Below are 21,296 nucleotides of genomic sequence, written 5' to 3'. Positions count from 1 at the left end.
TGCACTGTGCTGCCTCAGGCGCTGGGGACCGGGCTCCCGCCAGGGGGTGCTGCGCTGCGCTGCCTCAGGCTCCGGGGACCGGGCTCCCCGCCAGGGGGCGCTGCGCTGTGCTGTCTCGGGGACCAGCTGGGGCTTTGCAGCCCGGGCTCCCAGCCAGGGGGCGCTGCACTGCACTGCCTCAGGCTCCGGGGACCGGGCTCCCCGCCAGGGGGCGCTGTGCTGCGCTGCCTCAGGCTCCGGGGACCGGGCTCCCTGCCAGGGGGCGCTGCACTGCGCTGCCTCAGGCGCCGGGGACCAGCTGGGGCTCCGCGGCCCGGGCTGTCCGCCAGAGGGCGCTGCACTGCACTGCCTCAGGCTCCGGGGACCGGGCTCCCCGCCAGGGGGCGCTGCGCTGCGCTGTCTCGGGGACCAGCTGGGGCTTTGCGGCCCGGGCTCCCAGCCAGGGGGCGCTGCGCTGCACTGCCTCAGGCTCCGGGGACCGGGCTCCCCGCCAGGGGGCGCTGCGCTGCGCTGTCTCAGGGACCAGCTGGGGCTTTGCGGCCCGGGCTCCCAGCCAGGGGGCGCTGCGCTGCACTGCCTCAGGCTCCGGGGACCCGTCGGGCGCACAGGGAGCCCGGGACCTCTGGGGGCTCCTGGGGCGGGGCAGGGCCTGGGCCACCTGTGAGGCCGGGTTCTTCCCTGTCCCTGCCAGGCTGCCCTGTCCCTATCTCCCCTAGGGACCGACCCACCGAGCCTGGGCAGCACCCGGCTGCCTGCAGCAATAACGCCCATGGGCACTTGGCCAGGATTAACCTCTGCGCAGGGCTTGTGAGGGCAGCTGGCGCCCAGCTCCCACCCCCCATTCGGGAGCTCAGACCTGGCTGTTCAGGTGTTAAACTGCTGGGGCCCATCAGTCCCCGGGGCATGCTGGGATGACGGTGGCGTTAACGGGCAATGCAGGAGGGGTGTCTCCTGTGCCCGCACAGCTCACCTACCCATAGCAGCCTGCGCACAGCCATCCAGCCTGATCAAATCTGGTTCTCTGATTTCCTTGGCAGCTGCACTGAACTCCGCCTTCCTCTCTCCAGGAGGAACCAGGGCTTTCAAAGAGCGGCTTACCCTTCACCAGGGTGCTGTAAGTTCTGCCTTCATATCCCTGTCTAGCTTCCTTCAGAGCAAAGTCTGCCAAGAGTGGGTGTTCCAAATAACACTGTATTCCTAGGTACCCCAGAGCTATCAAATGACAGCAATAAAACATCCCATTGAAAACTGAGTGTTGTTCTTGAACATCTCTATTGTGGTAGTGCCTAGTTCCCCGGCACAGGACGAGACCTATTGGGCCAGGCACCACACAGACATAAAAATGACCCTCTGCCCCCAAAGAGTTTACAGGCAAGAAATGACACAAAGAAGTGGGCAGGAGAAGAGAGAATAGGGGTAACAGAACAGGGTGTGTAGGACCGATGGTCTCTGTTGGGTGTATGCACCAGGGAAGTGGGCCTGCCGCAGCGGAAGATGACCTGTGCTTCCTCACTGCTACTTTTAGCCTGGAAGGATCATTAATGCCAGAAGCTACTGAGTCCCTGCGTATGGACAGCCTCAGGTATTATCCCTGACTAGAGGCTGCCAAGTTTGTCTACACATTAATGAGTTACGTGTAGTGGGTTTAGCAAAAGTCATTTCATTTGAGATAGCCGGCAGGACTCACAGCAGGTGAAAGGTCCACTTCTGTGTTCCCTGAACCATCCAGCACTGCCTTCCGGCAGGATGAGGTGCTGCCCATTAAAGTACCCGTCAGTGACAATCTGGCTTGGCTTGATAAGTACAGCAGTGCAGTCTACTGACAGCCTCTGAATTAGCTCATCGCCCACTTGTGATGCCGACTGGCAGATTCATAGGCCTGAACAGCAGGGCTGTGTCAGTGCTAAATCTAGAGTGACTCCTATAAGTAGTAGTAACAGTTTTCAGAAGGGGCTGTATTACACATGGGGAGGGAACTGTGCCCAGTGGTGAGAGCAGAAGGGATTGGGAGCCAGGACTCCTGGGTTCCATTCCTGGCTCTGTTGTTGCTGTGCTGTGTAGACTCGGGCAAGTCACTTCACCTGTCTGTGCCTCTCAGACATGGAGCTATTTAATCAAAACTTGGTTATTTAGAAACCCTATGGACTATGCAAGTGCTTCATTCAGAATGAAGCAGCATCTTAATCTGCGGGGCGGAAACGCTACGTAGCCCTGCCAAAACCATCTAGGTGACATCCAAACCCCTCACAGCCTTTAATGCATTTACTCTTAGAGTGCAGTAGGGAAATAGGGTCATCCCCCTTTCAGAGATGGGGAGTTGAGGTGCACAGAGATTCAATGACTTGCCTGACATCTCACTGGGACCCTGTGGCAGAACCAGGACCTGAATCCAGATCTCCTGAGTCCCAGGTCGCTGCCTCAAGACCATCCTTCTGCTTTAGATGCTCTCTAATTGTTTACACAGCCTAGGAGTGAGCAGGCGTCTGCCTGTAAGGTACTTTGCTTATACTCCCAGTCACGTATTTATTGGTTTCCACTATCTGCCAAAGATAGCAGGAGTTTATTCCTTTAACCCTGTTAAGACTGTGTAATTGGCTTCTCTGTCAGCAGGCTCATTGTAAATGAGCTCTCGCTGCCTGGTGAGTATCACTACCTCGAAGGCTAGCAGGAGCTGAAGCCTAGAAAAACCCTACCGAATAACACCAGCTATGATTGACAGCTGTCACCCAGCGCATACATTCTCCTAGAACAGGAGCCGCCTTCCTAGGAAGCATATTTAATTTGGTGATTGACTGTTAACAGTCACCATCTTCATTTGGGGAGCAGCATCTACCAGTGCAAAGGGACCTTTCATTCTCAGCTTGCAGGCACACCTGCACCTCAGTCAGTCCTTAGAGACACTCCCCAACATAAGGGAAGAAGCTACTGCCATTAGCTGTGAGCTTTCTTTGTGAAAACAAGGCTCTGCCCTGGGGCCTGTGCGCCTTGAGGATCCCACTGGATATTCCCTCTAGTCTGAATATTGTAGGGTTTTCTGTAAGGTCCATTACCCTAGTACCTCAGCTAAACTAGATTTGCAGGTGAGGGCCCGTGCCTCATTCCCTGGGGGAGAAGGCTCTGCCTGGGATAATGGGAGATTATGTGTTTTGTCAGGTCCCGTTCTTTCTCCCCACTCTTTCCCACATGCATTATCCGGCCTGGGAAAGGTGACACCTCCCCACCGTGATGGGGCTCGCGGGAGTTCACCCTGCGGGGTGGAGCGAGGGGGAAGCTGCGGGCTCTCCTCTCCCCCGCCCCGGTCACGCAGCGAGTTGGGGCTGCTCCCTCCTTCCCCGGGGCTGGCTCTACGCTCCGGGCGCCTGGCCAGGTGCAAACAGCTGTAGCCAGCTGTGCACAGCGGCTTGCGTTGATTGGCTCAGTCGCCGTGACATCACGGGCGTTTAGCTCCCTCGCCGCCGCCCTTGCAGGAGTTTCAGCAGCTGCTCCAGTCGCCGCAGCGAGGCGGCCTCGGTGGCGGCTCCGTGGCGCTGGGAGGGTCCCGCCGGACGGGTAGGCTCCGATCCCGGGCTGCCCCGGCCCCTATGGCAGGTAAACGGGCTGGGGGCTGCAGCAGGGGGGCGCGGCCGGAGAGCGAACCGCGCTGGGGATGTGCCGGGACGGGCTGGGTTCTCCCGGGGACCCCCACGGACCTGGCTGCGGGGGCGCTGGACCCCGCCGGGCACCGGGGAACTCCTCCCCCGTGGGGATGGGGGAGCTGGACAGACCCAGGGCAACGGGCCGGGGCAGCTGCCCAGCCCCTCCCTTCCCCGGGGGAAGGACCCTGTTCCCAAGCCGGCCCCTGGAGCGTCTGCAGCGGGGCCGGCTGCTCCGGGGGTCCCCTGCCTACCTCTCCCGGTGCTGGGCGGAGTCTCGGGCAGGCCCTCCTGCTCATCCTGCCCTTCTCCCCCGCTGCAGCCCGGAGCGCCCGATAGCGCCGCCTCGCCCAGCCCGGGCACCATGGGGAACCAGCTGGCAGAGATTGCGCCCGCGCCACCCTTCCTGCCGCACTTCCAGGCGCTGCACGTGGTGGTGATCGGGCTGGACGCGGCCGGCAAGACCTCGCTGCTCTACCGGCTCAAATTCAAGGAGTTCGTCAAGAGCGCGCCCACCAAGGGCTTCAACATGGAGAAGATCCGGGTGCCGCTGGCGGGCTCCCGCGCCATCGCCTTCCAGGTGTGGGACGTGGGCGGCCAGGAGAAGCTGCGGCCACTCTGGAAGTCCTACACCCGCCGCACGGACGGGCTGGTCTTCGTGGTGGACTCGGCGGAGGGGGAGCGCTTGGAGGAGGCCAGGGTGGAGCTGCACCGGATCACCCGGACTTCCGAGAACCAGGGCGTCCCCGTGCTCATCCTGGCCAACAAGCAGGACCTGCCGGGGGCGCTGGCGGCCTCCGAGGTGGAGAAGCTGCTGGCCCTGCACGAGCTGAGCGCCTCCACCCTCAGCTGCACCCAGGCCTGCAGCGCGGTGGACGGGCTGGGCCTGCAGCAGGGGCTGGAGAAACTCTATGAAATGATCCTCAAGAGGAAGAAGATGCTGCGGCACAGCAAGAAGAGGCGATGAGCAGCCCCTGGAGCTTGCCTCAGCCCCCCCCAGCTGCCAGGGCCTTGCTTGCTGGGTGCGGGGTGAGTGGCTCCTGTGCCAGGCCTGGCTCACCCCAGCGTGGCTACACCTCCCACGTAGACAAGGACTTTATTATGGGACAGCGCCACACGCCGTCCTGTGTGCCGGCCGGTGAACTCTCCACCCAGGATTTGGGACAGCTCCAATGGGAGTGTGCTGTAGGGACTGCCAGTGTGCTAACAGGACACACAAGTGCCACAGCCAGACTGAGAGCAATGGCCCCTAATGTGTCAAAAACAAATTTACAGAGAGGGAGGGTGGGGTTAGGAGGCTGCAACCTGATGGCAACTTGCATTAGATGAGAACACTGCAAGTGGGTTTTCTAGGCGTGGGGGTGTTAACTTCCATCATTGCTGTAGGAAAGGTGGGGGAGGGGAATCTTTGTATTACTGGGATTTTTTTAATAAGCCATGTGTATTTTTTTGTAGGAACTAAACATAAGTTATTAAACAGACAGATTGGATAGCTGGGAGTGGCTTTGAGTCTTCACTTTCATGCTGTCCAAGTTCATACTTTGTCAAGATTCCACTTGGCTGGATCGGGACAAAAGGCACATTGGGATTAGAGGCAGAGCGGCCTTTTATTGAAACCAAGGACCTGTGCTAAACAGTGGGCTGGTCTTTAAGGAAAGAAGGCTTTAAAGTGACAGATCTAATCTGTCCTTGTCTCCACGGTGAGGGAGTGAGCTCTTGTGGGGGTCGAAAGAAACCAACCAAATGTCTGGCTGCTGCACTAATGAATAGAAACAAAAACATGACCCGGTGGGTTTTTCCCCAGGGCTGGTAAGCCCCTGCAGCTCCCATACATGCCAGCATTTGCTGTTTTATGCAGCATCTGGAGTTATAACTAGTGATGAGACACTTTTTGCCAAGGAGAGATATTAAACCTCAAGCTGTAGGTTTAAACCTGCCTTGAACTCCTGGAGACCAGGGTGAGCCCTGATGTGGCGGTTGGGGGGTGGGGAAAGCAAATTATTTCACTCTGGTACTGTGACGTTCTACCTTCCTCTGATGCATCTGGTGCTGGTGTGGCAATTCCTACTACCCTGTCCATGGTAAATCTCAAACATTGCTCCCCTGAAACACCAGACCTAAGTCACCATTTGAAGTGGCCTGTATGGAGCTGAGCAGGTGTCATGTGTGAAAATGAGCTTGGAGCCTTTAAGTAACTGCAAAAAGCCCAAGGCTTCTTCCTTCCCTCACACCCAACTGGCTGGGATCAGATGTGCTACCCTGTCCCTGGGTCCCTTTTTGGTAGCGGCTGGGCTGTTCACAGGCTATAAATGCCACAGATGCGGGAGATCATCTTATTGGATCAACCGCTGCCGGTGAAAGACCCTTTTGAGAGTTCAGGAGTTCTGTGTAGCTCAAAAGCTCATCTCTCTTGCCAACAGAAGTTGGTCCAATAAGAAATATTACCTCCTGCACCGTCTCTCTCTAATCTCCTGTGCCCGTACAGTTACACTAACAGTGCAACCTAACACCTAGCAATTCTAACTGTACAAAGGTGACAGCAAACTTGGTTGCTGCAATGGGAACTGGGGTCTGGGGGAGGAATAAGCAGGACAGCTCGTTTCCTGTGAACACAAGATGTTCCTCCCCCAACTCCTTTAAAAATGGGCTGGTAAATGCAGTGGTGGCCAGAACAGCAATCGGAGGTGTTTACTGCTGCGTTAGCCCCAGATGTGACTCAGAGTGAAAATGTGTTTTGGCTGCCAGATGAGTTTGAATAAATGCAGGGTTTGTTCAGCTTATGCTAGTCTCGTGTGTGTGTGTGTGTGTGTGTGTGGCTAGAACCCGTTTCACTAAACAAGATTATACTTTTGTATTAACTTTTGCTCCCTCGGCTGTGCTCAGCAGTTTGTGGGTCAGTGGCGGGGTCAGAGCCCCCTGACCCATGTGTGCAGCTGCCATGTCTCATGTTCCTGTAGCGGGTGTACAGTTTACATCATGTACTGCACGTGAAGATCTCGAGTTCCCCTTTTCCAGACAAAGACAAGTCGCAGCCCTATGGCAACTGAGGCGCAGCCCTATGGCTCCACGAGGAGGAGCAGCGGCTTTAAGCACAGAGAACTGAGAGCTGGACCATTCACAACATCTCACACAGCAGGGAAGGGTGGTGGGGGGCTGACTTCCTCCCAGAGAATACCTTCTCCCTTGGTATTAACCTGATGTGGGCCCTGGGTTTGGGTTAGTTGCCAGAGATGTTGGGGATATGCAGCAAGGGTTTGCACATAATTTGCCTAAAAAGCTGTTTAAATAATGGGATGAGCTTTGTGAGCATGGTCCTGTGGGCTGGCCTTGCTCTGCTTCTCCCCTGGTGGAGGCAGCCCCCAGCGCTGACACAGAAGGACCATCACACCTACAGTGTGTCAGTCACAAGGACCTAGATTCTTAGAGGTTTTTGTGTGCTAGCTCCCATCAACTCCCCAGGGAGGCAGGTGCCTAAGTACCTTTGGGAACCTGGGCTAAGGTGAAGATCATCAGGAGGAGTGGGCCTGTGCCTGAGATGGGATGGGGAGAAGGGGACCTGGAGGAGGGACGGGGCTTCAGAGTTTAATATGAAAGCCATGACCAGGAAGTGAGATCTATAGAATCAAAGTTAACCCTTCTGCTACACTCCCCCACATGAAGAGACGATGAAAGTACTGGATTGTTTCTTTTAGAATAAAAAGGGACATGATAAAATAACATAAAACAATGAATGGTCTAGAGAAGGGACAGTGGGAGATTGTGTTTCCCCTGTCTCCTAACATAGGGGTGTTAAATTAATTTCACATGTGCACACTGGATGGTGGGCAGGGGGAATTGAACCATAGCCTCCTGTATTTCTTGCAAGGGCAAGCTGCCGAAGCCACCAGCCTCTGAGAGAGGGAGGTCTAGCTGGAGATCACTAGCAGAGGTAGGTGCCTCCCTGCAGCCCAGGCCTGTGGTGCTGAGCTCTGTGACAGGGATGGGACGTAGGACACACACTTCTCATCAGCATTTCCCATTGGCTAGTTAGGTGGTTCCCAGGTATCTAGCTGTCCCTGTGCATTGTTCGGGGATTTGCCTACATGCCTAACTCAGTTCGAACACCTGGTTGAAAAGGGACCCTCCCCAGCCCGGTGAAAATGAGCGAGCTAGTGAGGGTGGGGGAGAGCGAGTAAGTGAGGGAGGGGGGATAGAGTGAGCAGGGTTGGACCTCAGAGAAGGGGTGGGGCAGGGGTGTTCAGTTTTGTGTGATTAAAAAGTTGACAACTCTAGGCTTTGTGGAACCGATTCTTGTGCCAGTGATTTTCTGGGCACCTCAAAGTTAGTCCTTCTGTTGATACTGGCAGTTTTCCTTATTAGCGAGACCCTGAATGGATCCAGCTGAACCTCATGAAAAATGCTCCACTAGGCTGCCCGTTTACTCTCACAGCCAATCCTGCTCTTCTCTGATGGCCGCTTGGGTCACACCCATCCTATATAAGATTTTCCCCAGGTGCACTCCCCTCTCTGCAGGCAGGCAGGCAGGCTCCAGCTCTGAGATTTTCTTGTAGCTTAGCAGCGCTGAACTCGTAGGGGGCAGTGGGGCTCTCTACATTGCACTAGCATCATCACAGTGCTCAGAATAGGAAACCTGTTTGGGGCTTAGAGGAGGAGCCGGGGTTGGGAGTCAGAGCACTTAAGTAACTCTGTATGGATAAGCCCTTAGGTCTCTCTCGCCTTGGCTACTACCTTGGGTAGTAGGTAGGTGGCCTCTTTGGGTATGTGTAAGCTGTAGCTGGGAGGGAGCCTGGGTGGACAGACTTGTGCTCATGGGCCTCGAGTTACTGCGCTAAAATAGCAGTGTGGCTATTGCAACTCAGACTGCGGCTTTGGCTTTTGAGCCCAGGTTGCTACAGGACCCTGAGGGGGTTTAATGTGAGTTCAGTGTTCTGAGATCCTTGAGGGACGGGCTCTGATGGGTCCTGGCTATTGCAGCAGCCACACCCACTTCCCAAATAGCAATGGGTGGGGGAAGGGAGAGCAAAGCCCGTTTCCAAGTGCCAGGGGATTTACTCTGAGCAGGGCTCCTGGCCCAGTTCGCATGAGGGTTTGTGGGGGAGGAGCTGAGCATTTTACATGAGATGAGCTTTGCCAAGTGGGGGAATGCAGAGTCCCCTTCTGAGCCCCAGAAAGCAAGGTGCCCTGCTGCCAGAATGAGCCTCAGCCTTGATCTCTTTATGTAACCAAGTGCACTGCAATCAGTTTAAATCCCCTAGGGGCTGTTATATAAGGAACACACAGCTGTGTGTATCTGGCATCCTCTCTGGCTCCAACACCCCACCCTAGGTGTTCTGCTGACTTGTTTAAATCAGTAGTGCCCACAATCCCCCTCCAGCTTTAGGTGGGGAAGGTACAAACTTGATTAACGGCAGGACCAGGAGGCCATATGCTTTCACTAAGAGTTTCCCATGGCATCACCTGGGAGGTCAAGGACCTAGTACTGAACAGTCACATGGGAGGCTGTGTGATGGGGATGGGTCCATGCATAGCATCTTTTCAGCATGCTTTGAAGCTTCCCACCTGGCAGGGTATGTCACAGGGATTTGAGTCAGGTGTGGCTGGGAGGGAGCTGCTGAGTTTCCAAAATCGTAATGAGCTTAATTCAAGCTTTGTTGTTACCTCTTAATTTTTTAATTAACTTATACAGCAGCTGCTCGCAGTGATTAAGTAGCAGAGCAGGTAAGCCCCAAATAACTCCATCAAAGCCTAACCTGAGTGCCCAGCCCCACGGTGGAAAGTGGGTCTGCTCTGCAAGAGAAGGCAAGTTCTCCCGGAGCAGCACTAGCAAAGCCCTGTGTTTACTTGCAGTCAGGAGCAGTCAAGCTTCACCTGGTCTGCTGAGCCACACAAAGCCAGAGAATTGCAGGGGAGACTTTCTCACTGCAGCCACTTTTCCGCTGCATCTCTCACACACCTGGAGAATACACTCAAGGGAATGGCCTTGTTTTGACCAGAGACTGGAGCTGGCTGAACCTTCTTCCTGGTGTGAGGGTAACTTATTGGAACAGGTTCTCCCCTGCCCTCATGTGCTTAACTCATCAACGCTCAGGGTCTGTTCAGTAGAGACTGGCAGCATCTCTAAAGCACAGGCCTTAGTTCAGCCATGAGTTAGTGGGCTCAGCAGCATTCACTCATGGAGTGGAGAAGAATGATTCCCTCCACTGCCAGAACCGAGAGGGGAGGTTCTCTGGTGCGGGCCATGCAGGAGGGCAGGCTAGATAGTCATAACTGTCCCTCTAACCTTAAAATCTATGAACTATCCAACTGATGGAAGTTTCCTACAGCTATTAGTTACTGCTGGCATATCTTGTTGATATAGTGCCTGAGGTGGGGGGCTTCCAGGACTTCCTCGTGCCATACAGCACGCGCTAAGTAATCCAGTGCCTTAAGGAAGCAAACAATCATAGAACTTTCTGTCCAAAACAGGCTGCATTAGGAGCAAACAGAGCAAAACCAAAGAGCTGGTCTTTGAGGGCAGATTTATTCCAAGGGCCAATACTAGAGACCTGGACGAAGCCTTTCAGCCTTTACCTAAAGCAGATGTTTGGGTAGGGGAATGCACAGCTCCTGCTCCTGCCCAGCCCTTCTCGTGGTCTGCTGGCCAGTGGTTCAGAGTTCCTCCCAAAGGCAGTGGGCTGCAAACCCCTCTCCCAAAATGAAGCAGAATGCTGGGCTCTACCGGAGCTCAGCTGGGCTGAGAGGGGGCTCTATATAAGTGCATAGAGAGAGAGTGCTGCTGATTTCATTTCTTTCCAATCCCTGGGAAAGATGCAGTAAAGAGATTCCGCTTTCCTGTCCCTCTTGGGGAAGGCAATGATGAGAACACAGCATTGACATGGCTTCCATAGGAAAATTCGGTCTTTTATGAGTTCTGTTTAACTGAGCCTCACAACTCTGTGAGGAAGGGACACTGGCATTTCAGAGGCTAAGCGATTTGCCCAAGGTCACCTAACAGCTCAGTAGCAGAGCCCAGAAAATGTGGCTCTTGGTTCCTTGGGTCAAGATTTCCCCTCCCAAATAAAACACAAAAGCCTTTTGCCCTGGACCAGTCTGCAAACTGGCGCGCACACGTGTCTGATTACAGACTAGCTTATGTCTCTAGAGGAAGATCAGGGCAGTTCAAAAGCTGAGGCTGTCCTGCTGCTGTCAGAATCAGTAGCACAAACCTAAAGATGGGCAGGATCTTTGTGTGCCCAGAGAGGGCTCGAGCAGCTTTATGTTCTTATATCAGCTGTCTTCCAAAGAAGCTCTTTGAACCTGTGACTACAGGGTGGAGGGGGAGTAAGGCAGCAAGGGGGGAGATGCTGGATGACTGATCACATGACTTCTCCAGCTCCAAAAGCTACATGAGAGCTGGGAGAACAGACCCCCAAGTTCATCAATATCATGGCGCAATAAAGCTCAGCATGTGTCCCAGTTCCTTCGAACAGGAAATGTCAGTAACCAGACTGGGAGGAAGTGATGTCATGGACATAGAAGGCAGCAGTTAGAAAAACAGGTCCAGGAACTGGCGATGCCAAGGTGCCAGTGGGCAGAGGTGGGAGATAAGGACTAGCCCAGAAACACTTGATGGGTCGCAATGGCCCGTTCTGTGCTCAAGGAGCTAGTGCCAAGGAGGACTGTCCCAGCCCCAGGTGTAAAGGGCACCCTCTGAGCAGCCATGTGGTCGTGTCTGGTGGGTCCTGGATGCTTGCCCAGTCCTCCCAAACCTGCAGATTGGCAGACAAATCCAGAACTGGTGTAAATAGCTGAGGGGATGGGAAGCTGATGTTAAGGGGTCGTTTCCCCATTTGTCTTGGTTATTAATTTGTCCCCTTTGGGGAGGAGCTTTGTTCTGCAGTCAATGCAGAATGAGCCTCTTGCAGAAAGAGCCTCAGCCAATCAGCTGCTCAGAGCGAAGCGATGCGCAGGATGGGCTTGTGGCTAAGAAGTGAGTGTCATTTCCTGGCTTTGCTACAGACTCCGTGTGTGTCCTTGAGTAAGTCTCTGCCCCAGCTCCCATCCGTAACACGGGGATACTTCCCAGGCGTGCCCAAGGACATTCATAAATACCTGTGAGGTACTCAGTGACTCTATTGCCAGGGGCCACTTCAGATTGATCCTGGCCCAGAGAGGCTGATTACCCCCAGAATTCAGCGTGGCACAGCCCTTCGAGATGGAGAAGGCCCATTGGATCACGGTGTCCATGCCCAGAGTCTCGGTGCAGGACTGGCCTGCATGATGCATGAGCAATCATTAGGGAGCCTGCTACTTGCCATTATCCTGTAAGAACCGTAGGATCTTCTAACTCCAGGAACTGGGCTGAGCCATCCCTGCATTTCAGCTTGGGTGGAGGTGATGTCAATGGAGGGATAAGTGCCTGGTACAAACAGTGTTGGTGATATCAAACCTATCTGGGAAGGCTGTAAAAGGCAAACACCCAACTGGAGATCAGCAAGGGTGGATCATGTGTGCAAGGAGAAGTTATTCACTCTCAGTACAATCATCTCCTGACCGTGCAGGGCTCAAGAGATTTAAAAGGTGACAGTGAGCCAGGGCCAGTGAGACAAATAAATGGGAGGAGACAGCTGCTGAGCCAGGGAGAAAGAGACTGAAAGAGGCTAGGGATGGAAATGCTGACCTGGGCATTCTCCTCTCTCTGGGTCTGAGGTGACTGTCTCAGCAGAATTTGCTGGCAACACTTGCCCATCTACTGTCCTAACACCTGCATTTGGACAAGATATCAAAGCAAGATCTCTGGGAAACCAAGATTCTTAGCTGGAAAGTGAAATTCGGGTATAAAATGTGAGTTGTGAGGTTGTGTGGCTCGCTGCTCTGCCATACTCTCAGCAGCTTGGGTTTTGCATCAGGATGGCAGTGTAGAGAATAAAGCCAGTCCCCAGAGGGCTGCGGCAGCAATCACTCAGCAAGGCAGAGATGTGCTGTCAGCTTCTCGGTGCTGTGTTTTACATTGTATGATTGCAGCAAAGACCCCAATGCCCACCGCACTGCAGAGAGAATCTCTGGAAAAGAACAAGAAGTCTGGATAACTAAATCTGTACATGAAATTCACACCCCTGCTGATTTTCTTTTATGTGGCATTTCATTATCTGAGCTGCGAGTTGCTGGAGATGCTAGACCCTCTCTCTGGTCAGCACTTTAATTAAAGGGGAAACTTCAGTGCAACAAAGTAGGTCAGGGCACGCAGTCCTGTGGAGTGATGCTCCTGGCTCTGACCTTGTGGGGGACAGATGGGTGGTGAATGCATTAGCTCGGATGCAGCTCAGCGGTTGGCTGAACCTGGAGTAGTTTGGAGGGCTCCTTCAGGCAATCTCCAGGCATATTTATGCTGAAAACATTTGAGCAGGGGCTGCATTTGCATCACATCTCCTGGTTTTGCAAACAAACCACACATGGGTCCCTCCCTTTAACTGGAGCAAGCTCCCCGGAAGGGAACAAGGGGAAAGTCTTGGGGCTACAGCAGAGTCTCATTGCTCCAGCCACTCCTGGGCACTAGATTTGCTTGCTGGCAGGCCACACTGGGTGCAACTGATCAGTTAAAGCCCAGTGATTATGGCAGTTCTTGCTGGCGTGTGCGTGCCAGGAGGGCTAAGCAGTTCGAAGGCTGTAAGGATGAATTGGTACCAGGTAGGGCTGGCTGTAGGGAGCAGTCTCGGGGGCTCACCAGTGCTCAAGTCACTGCAGCCAAGCTTGGGATGTCCACATAAATTCTCTTCTTTTCAGAAGGGTCCCTGAAGAGGGATGGGGAGGGGGGCTGGTGGGGCGGGAGAGAGGAGAATTGGACTGAGGAGCTTGCTGTGATTAGCCCCACATGGGTCCCTTTCTCTCCCTTTGGCCTGCAACAGCCTCTGGTCTGACAGGTCTCTCCTGAGCCTGTAATGCCCACCTGTCTGGTGGGTTTGTGCTGGTCACAATTCCAAACACATCTTGCCTGACAGCAAGGCCCTGTGGGAGCCCAGCTCTGCAGAGATGGATGCCTTGGGCATGCTCCACAAACAGAGGCAGACCACAAACCTTGGACTCTGCCGACGTCATCAGATTCTCAGCCACCCATCCTACTCTTGATCTCCTGCTACGTGGCCCAACTCCCACCGTGTATTCACAACCTGATAGGCAAGCTCCTTGATTGCCATCACCAGCTCCCTTGGAGAGGGTACTGTGGGGAGCAGGAATGATGCAGCCCAGCCCGGAACTGGATGCTGGGATTCCTGAGTCAGAGTCCTGGCTCTGCCTTGAGTCCCTTTGCCCTCAGAAGAGGTGGGAGGTGGTGATTCCTTTGTGGTAATGGGAGCTGTGGGAGTTGGGCATGTTTGAAAACATCTTTCCTTGGCTGGATGTCTAAGGGGAGCTGAGCCCATCTGAAACCTCTGGCCTCAGTCTCTGTTTCAAATGGGGAAAGTGCCCCCCTCGTGGTGAGGATCAAGCTGGTGATGATGTTTTCCCAGTGCTCTCCACAGGGAGTGTTCCTGTTTGCACAGGCAGCAGGACCCTGATTCCACAGAGGCTCACCCAACTAACCACATGGGGCAGGCACAAGGGAACTGTCTGCGACCCCAGAGCAGGCCTGGAGACACAGCCCCGACAAGGGCCAGGAATTGGGCCATTGCTAAAGAATCCAGCTCAGCCCTGTGCGATGGTGGCACTTAGCAGCTAACTCAGACCAAAGATCTGGCTGACAAATGGAGGCTGAAACCTGATCCTGCCACTTCTTTGGCCATGACCTGAACCAGACGGGGCCCCCTTCCCTCCCCAAGGGGCAGGAATAGCCCACTAGCTGCTAGTGGGAGATTCCTAACAGAACACAGCTGAGGTTGCTCCACGCAGTTGATCTCTAAGTGGGAATTAAGTGGTGCTTCAGTCTAAGTGGCAGACTTTGTTACCATGGCAACGGATGCTCTAGAAAACAAAGGCATAGACAGAACCCAGAATTCTCACTTCCTAGCCTCACGCTTTGTCCCCAAGTTCATCCCACTTCTCAGAAGTGGTTCCCCGCCCTTCTCTGAGATTCGTACACATCCAGCTCCCAGGACTGTATTTTCTTCTTGTTTCCCATTGGTAAATAACTCAAGGCAAAGACAGTTTGAGATGCTGCGATGGGAAGGCAAGGGGGCTAAGAACTGAAAATCACCTGGCAGATTTAGGTCCCACGTTTTCTGGTGCTAAAAGAAGCTTCTGGGGTGTCTGCTGTAAGAGGAAGATTTTTATCCACGGAGAGTTCTGATGTGTGTGATATTAGAAGCTGCCAGCTGGTGTGTGTGTGTAGAAGGAATATGCAAAGGCCGAGGTCTCCTTCTGAAATGCATTCTGCTCTCTCAGCTGAAGTCATCAACACTATTTGATTATGTTTATTCTTGACAATTCAACCATGAGAGTTTGATCAGCTCCAAAGAAGAAGAAATTCCTGGCTGCAGTCTCTTTCTTTCCCATCTGTTCTCCCAAAGATAAACAGCCTTTTCTGTTCCCCTGAAGAACATTGTAAAATGAAGTATGAAATACTTGAATAATTATTAGACTAAAGCACAGGCCAAAGATCAATAGAAAGGAAAGATGAAATATTGTCCAATGTGCTGTTTAAATTACTGGCTCAGAATTCTGCAGACTGTAATTTCTTCATGAAAATTCAGACGAGCAGGGGCAGTAGGAGACTGGGGGCTTATTGGTCTGAAATTCAATGTCTCTTTGGGCCCGGACTCTCTGTAATTTGCATCTACGTGCATAAGTCTAAAGGTCATTTCATGCATCAGTTGGTTTCTTACGCTTCTCTGGGCTGTGAAGAATTGATTTCAATAGAGGTGGGAAAAACTCTTGGCTGCAGCTCCACAATGGAGGGCAGGGAGTGGCATGTCTGCGATAGCTAGCTAGGAGTCCTGCTGTGTTCTGCAGTTTTTGGACCCCATCTGCAGCTCTCCAGGGAGCCGGAGGAACCCACCTGTGAAAGGCACAAGGGGAGGAAGATTAATGGTGTAGTACAGCAGATGCCAACTCTGCAGCTTCACTTGCCTCCTCTGGAGTGGGTGGAACACAAGTAAGAGAAGGAAGCAGCTAACAAACCAAACCCAGAGGGAGACTTCTGTGTCCCAGATTCTGGGGCTGAGGGAGCAGTTCACTGTGAGGGAATCTGTTCCATGATCCATCTCCCCGGCACGCTCCCCGCTGTCAGTGTCGTTTCTCTCCGGTTGTACCCTGCATGCTGGCTCTCTGGGCCCTTTGGGCTGGGGACATCTTCAGCCCCCTAAGCCATCCAGACCCCCAGCAGCCTAGTTACTATAGCACACCCCAGTACGTACTAACAGGCCCATGCATGAGTGTTGTCATGTGGATACATACCACCGTGTGCAGGAGCAGACGTGGGCTCACACAGACCTGCAGTCGTACGATCCAAGTCAAGGTACACACAGGCATGTCCATGGTACAAGAGCACACATGGAGTATGTCTTCACAGCAGCTAGGCACCCAAGTTTGGTCTGTGTCAGCCGACTCAGGCTCGTGGGGCTCGGGCTGCAGGGCTGTTTCATTGCTGTGTAGACATTTGGGCTCGGGCTGGGTGGGAGGGTCCCAGAGCTCAGGCTTCAGCTCTGCACAGCAATGAAACAGCCCTGCAGCCCCAGTCGGCTGGAACGGGCCAGCTGTGGGTTTTTCTTTGCTGTGGAAGCATACCAATACAGGCCCAAATAAGGGCACACATGCTCTCCTGCATACGTGCTGGTAAGCGGGCAGGGAATGAGGCTCAGTCTCTGAGTTTCCATCTGCCTGGTTTCTTCTGACCATCCCTGTCTGTAGAAGCCCAGATGCTCCTCACATCCTGCCTGAGGAATCCTCCATGCACAGCTGACGCACTGCCATCCGTGAAGCAGCAATGCCTGCCATGTCCTGGACAGATGGGAACCCAGCAGACTCTGAGCTACTTGTTTAATCTCATCCAAATGATCAAAGCAGGAATTAGCACCAGGCCCAGAACAGGAAGACTGACACCGCTATCAGAACAGGCATCTCTGCTGATCCTCTGGAGCTGTGTAATTGATCCCTGTGGAGCCAAAGGCAGCTACCTCTGGTCCCCCTTTCCCAACATGCTACAGCCAGGCGTGAAGAACAAGGGGGAGAGAATGGCTAGTTCTATGTTAAATGTCTTTGGGTTTTGGTTAATCCTAATTTTCTCCTTCATCCCCAGCACTTGGGACCCTGCAGCAGTTAGTACAAGGAGGGGACTGAAAGGAAACAAGCTGACTAGGGAAAGTCCTGCTCAGTGGAGAGAGAAATGACCCAGTTCCCATCACATGGACAGTGACCTTCTAGAGCCCTCAGCTGTGAGCATCAGGAGGGGCTTGTGTCCTAGCATCCAGACAGCAATTCCCCACATCCTCTCCTCCAGCTCCAGTCCCCATTTACCTAGGTCCCTTCTCACTGAAGTGTAGCACAGAAGCCCCTGGAAAAAACACACACAGCAAAGGAACTCTCTCTCCTTCCTGCCTGCCACAGGGCATGGGGATAAGTGAGGGCTTTATTCAATTTGATGATGTGCTAGTGAGGGGAAGCGAAGATGGAGAAGACACATCTTGTGGCAATGAGTTCCACAGGCTAGACCTGGCTGTTGGCCAACAGTCCTGTTGTGCTGGTGAAGCACAGAAGTCAAGGGAGACCGTAGTAACAGTGGGAGGCATCTCTGCTGGCCAGGGCCAGTCCCGTGGAGAGATTTCAGAATCAGGACAGAGACCTTGGGTTGGACTCTGTTCATGGGGGAACCTGTGGAGAGCATGGCGGGATGTGTCCACAGTGGCCTGTGCTGCTGGGCTGCCGTAGTTTGTATGAGGCTATCCAGAGCTACGGTGAATCAATGTGGCTGAGGCAGGAGTCCACCAATGGCTGAGGCCAGCTCTCTGCTCGTCCTCCACCTGTCCGAGGCCTGGCTGGCTGCTGCAGCACCTCCTGGAGGGCCCTCAGGTTGCCAATGCATTACAGGCCAAGCTGGGTTGGAGCATGAGGCATGACTGACTGTCCTGGTGCTCCTCTCCTACCCCTGACAGTCGGATACTCTGAGCCAGTGCTGGCCCGTAACCCATCCAGCCTCCCTGGTGACTCTCTCCAGCTGTGAGGCTGCTCGGAGGAGAGGCATTATGTGAATATTTATCTAGTGCTTTTCACGGCATTGTTTGCTGGCTCCCCGTTGGCCTTCATTACCAGCTTACATTCTCTGCAGTCAGAGCGCCTGCCTCAGGGACCAGCCTGCTCTTTGCATAACAACCAGCATGAATTATTGAGCTGGGGGGGGGGTCGGGTCCTTCTTACACAGTGAGCCCCTCGCTCAGACTCACCGATGCTTGGCACAGCGCCAGCGTCCTCATGAGCAGCTGGAGTGGGAGAGGAAGGGAGGCCAGGGACCTCCTCTAGCAAGTCAGAGGGGATGTACTCTCCCCCTGAGAAAGCAGTGTGGTCTAGTGGCTAGGACTCTGGACAAACACTCCAGCTCTGCCACTGACTTGCTGGGCGACCTCGAGCAAATCACATACACCACCCCCAAGCCTCTGCTTTCGCGCCCAGCCTTTATCTGTCCAGGTTGGAAGCTCCTTGGGGCAGGGACCATTTCCTGATGTTTCTGTGCGGTGCCTGGCCCAGTGGAGACCCTAAGCACTGTTGCAATGCAAATGATGCTAACAGCGACCAATGGGGCTGAGGCACGGGGTCACATCATGTCCATAGGTCACCAGGCTTCCTGTCTCCCCACACTGAAAGCCATGGACATTTCTGGCCTCTCCGTACCCTTTAACCTTGGGAAAGGCTGCCATGTCCCTTGAAGACAGAGTTCTGTTTCCTTGGAGAGCACCGGCGGGTAACAGGCAAATAACCAGTCAGCTTTGCTTAACCCAAGCGTCACATTTTGGCTTTCACAGACCAGAAAGAAACCAGAAATAGGGAAGAAGTTAACATCCATAAAAGTTATCTGGTCACCATAGCAACCAAGCAGGGCCCGTTCTCGAACTTAGCTCTTCTCTGGTCAGGTTCCCAAGTGCAGACAGAGAGAATTCCCTCCCCTCCAATGTGGCCATATCAGGATTTACAAATCACTTATTTCCCTAGGCAGGAGGGTGTCTAACTGCACATGGGCTGTGGAGGAAGGCCTCCCTCCTGAAGAGAAAGCAAACCTACACCTGTAATTCCCCTCTTCCTGGTATGCAACATACTGACAGGATTCTGCCACGTGCCCTGCAATCATGCCCAGCCCACAGCATTCCCTTCTCTTCATTACAAAGGGTGGCATTCCTTATCCCTGGGCAAGCAACCCTCCTGGCCTTTTTGTAATCAACACCTTTCAGGCAGAGAGGTTCATTACTATGCAAACTGGATGTGCTGCATTTCCTCAGAACCTCATTGCTAGTCAGGTAGAGGCAAGTTATTCGCACACAGCTCAGCTGAGCAGTAAGAATCCTAAACACAGATACTTAAATGATTACAGGTCGGTCACCTCCGTCCCCCAGGCCAAGAGGAGAGCGTTTCAGCTAAGCATCCGGGTGTTTCGTTGGTTCCCAAGTATTATCCAAATAAAGCACAGCGTCCTTTCCCTCTGAACAAGTGGCACAGAGCCCAGGAGAAACCCAGACACCTGTGTCACTGACTGGCTAGGCTTACTATGTGGGTGTATTGTTCAGGAGCAAGGGATTCTCTCTCATGGTTTATGTGGTCACCAGATGAAATCCCCAGCAAGCTGGGGTGGGTCACCCTGGGGGTGAAGATTGTTCTCTCTCTATGGGGAGGCACCTCTGTCTATTCTTCCACCCCTCCACAATGTTCCTGGGCTGGGCTGGGCTGCTCAGAATTCACACCGTCATCATCTTCCCATGCTGCATGCAGGCCTCGTGGACAGTTGGCCTTGTTTTGCCCCATGACCTATTACCCATCTCTGAGCCTGTCATGTCAAGTTGTGGGGAAGGGGCAGGGGAGATCCCTCAGAGCTAAACTTCACTGGCGCAGAAGATTTTAGCACAATATCCACAAACAATGCTAGAGCCACTGTAAATAATACGTAACAGCTGCCTGGTGCTGAGTGCCGTTCTACCAAACAGGACATGGCTGCAGACAGGCAGCCTGGCTCTGAAAAGACAGATGTGTTAAAGATGCTGCTGCTGCTGCTGCTGGGATCTCACTGTGTTTATGCCCTCTGGCAGTGTTGGATGAGGCCCAGGGCCAGCCAAGCACCTCTTGCTCCTGGCATGCGTCATCTCAGAAACCTCAGCATTTAGCTCCCAGATGTTGCACTGAACTGCATTGGTCTTATTTTTAGTGTGGCTCTGCCTTAGGAAGCCAGAAAACCGTCCCTGCTGAGCACAAGCACCTGGCTTTCTCTTGCTTTTACTCACTGAGGAGATGGGCAAAGCCAGGTCTATGGATTATTCTGCTGTTTATTTGTGTTTTTGCCGAGAGGACCTAGAGCTGGCAGACTTGCTCCATGCCAAGATGCAAGAGGTGGCTGAAAACAAAGGCCCCAGTTTGCTTGGATGCAGCGGAGAGGTGGCTGCAGAGAGCCCGTTGAAAGGCCCTTGTGCTGGTGGAGGTCATGTGTAGGGCAGCTGTGCTCCAAGCTGCCCCCAATATGCTCCCTTATGTCAGAGGTGCAGCCCAGGTGGCTCACCTCCCTCCAGGGTGCTACACCTCCGGGATCCCCCTACAATGGAGGAATTCTCCACTGTCAATGGGGATCCCTAGGACATGCAGAAACGTGCTGTGATACATTGGCAAAGGGGAGGCAACAGGTTCATTACCAAGCAGTGTAAAGCTCAACTTTCCATTTCCTGCGCTGGGGGTGCCATTTTCACGACATCCCCTGTCAATGGTGTGACGGGACCAAGGCTGAGTCCAACCCAGAAAGCTGGGTCTCTAGCAGGGCAACAGGACCTTTTCTGAATCTGCTTTTGCAAGTGAAGGGGAGCTGAGAATGCAAGGGGGAAGGGTGTTTGCACTTTGGAGGGTGTCAGCGCTGGGCTGGTGATGCCTGTCTGAGTGGGAGCATGAGCCACGGTAGGGATGGGGCTTTCACACCCAGCGCTTTGCAGCAGGCTCCTGGAGGTGGGAGCTTGTCGTGAGATGCTCTGTTACAATGCATGGATGCTGTGGATTCTCCAGTGCGAGGCGCAGCTCCATGAGTTGCAGCAGTGTGTGCGTAGAGCCCAGGGCCATGGTGCCCCCTCTTGACAGGAGCCTTTGGCCCTACTGCAGCACAACAGGACACTGTGCCTCAAGGAGCTGCATGCTCCCCCGGCTAACAGCTCGCACTGGGGCCCAGCTACCAGCAAGCAGCTGGCCTCTGGACAGGTTGCTGCTCCCTGTCCTGCGAAGAGCAGAACCTGCTCCTGGATAACTACAGAAGCCATCACGTACAGAAGAATTAATTCCTAATTAATGAACAAAACCGGCTTTCACCTGGGGGAGTTTGAGGCACATTCCAAAGCTGTGTGGCCTGCAGTGCCCCAGGGGAGGGTTGCAGCTCTGCTGTGACACTGGTGAGGAATTGCAGTGTTGTCTAATTTCTGTCCCCTCCTTGAGTTGGGGAACATGGTGCACTCTGCTGAGAACTCCCAGGGCTCGTGGCTGCTGCAGCCCTGGGGGTTCCCCACATAGGCTTGCCAATTTTGGTTG

At 53.9% G+C, this 21,296-nt stretch overlaps 1 protein-coding gene across 1 annotated transcript; it reads left to right on the top strand.

Moving 5' to 3' along the window:
* Positions 1–3,507: 3,507 nt before the first annotated feature.
* Positions 3,508–6,364, top strand: ARL4D (ADP ribosylation factor like GTPase 4D). The gene is made up of 2 exons (XM_030541679.1): positions 3,508–3,588; positions 3,955–6,364. The coding sequence occupies exon 2, from the start codon at positions 3,997–3,999 to the stop codon at positions 4,597–4,599; it is 603 nt and encodes a 200-aa protein (XP_030397539.1). The 5' UTR covers positions 3,508–3,588; positions 3,955–3,996; the 3' UTR covers positions 4,600–6,364.
* Positions 6,365–21,296: the final 14,932 nt, after the last annotated feature.

Source organism: Gopherus evgoodei, chromosome 23 (assembly GCF_007399415.2).
Source record: "Gopherus evgoodei ecotype Sinaloan lineage chromosome 23, rGopEvg1_v1.p, whole genome shotgun sequence".
Lineage (NCBI taxonomy): Eukaryota > Metazoa > Chordata > Testudines > Testudinidae > Gopherus > Gopherus evgoodei.
Note: the sequence above shows the minus strand (reverse complement) of the source record. Positions and strands in the feature narration are given on the sequence as shown.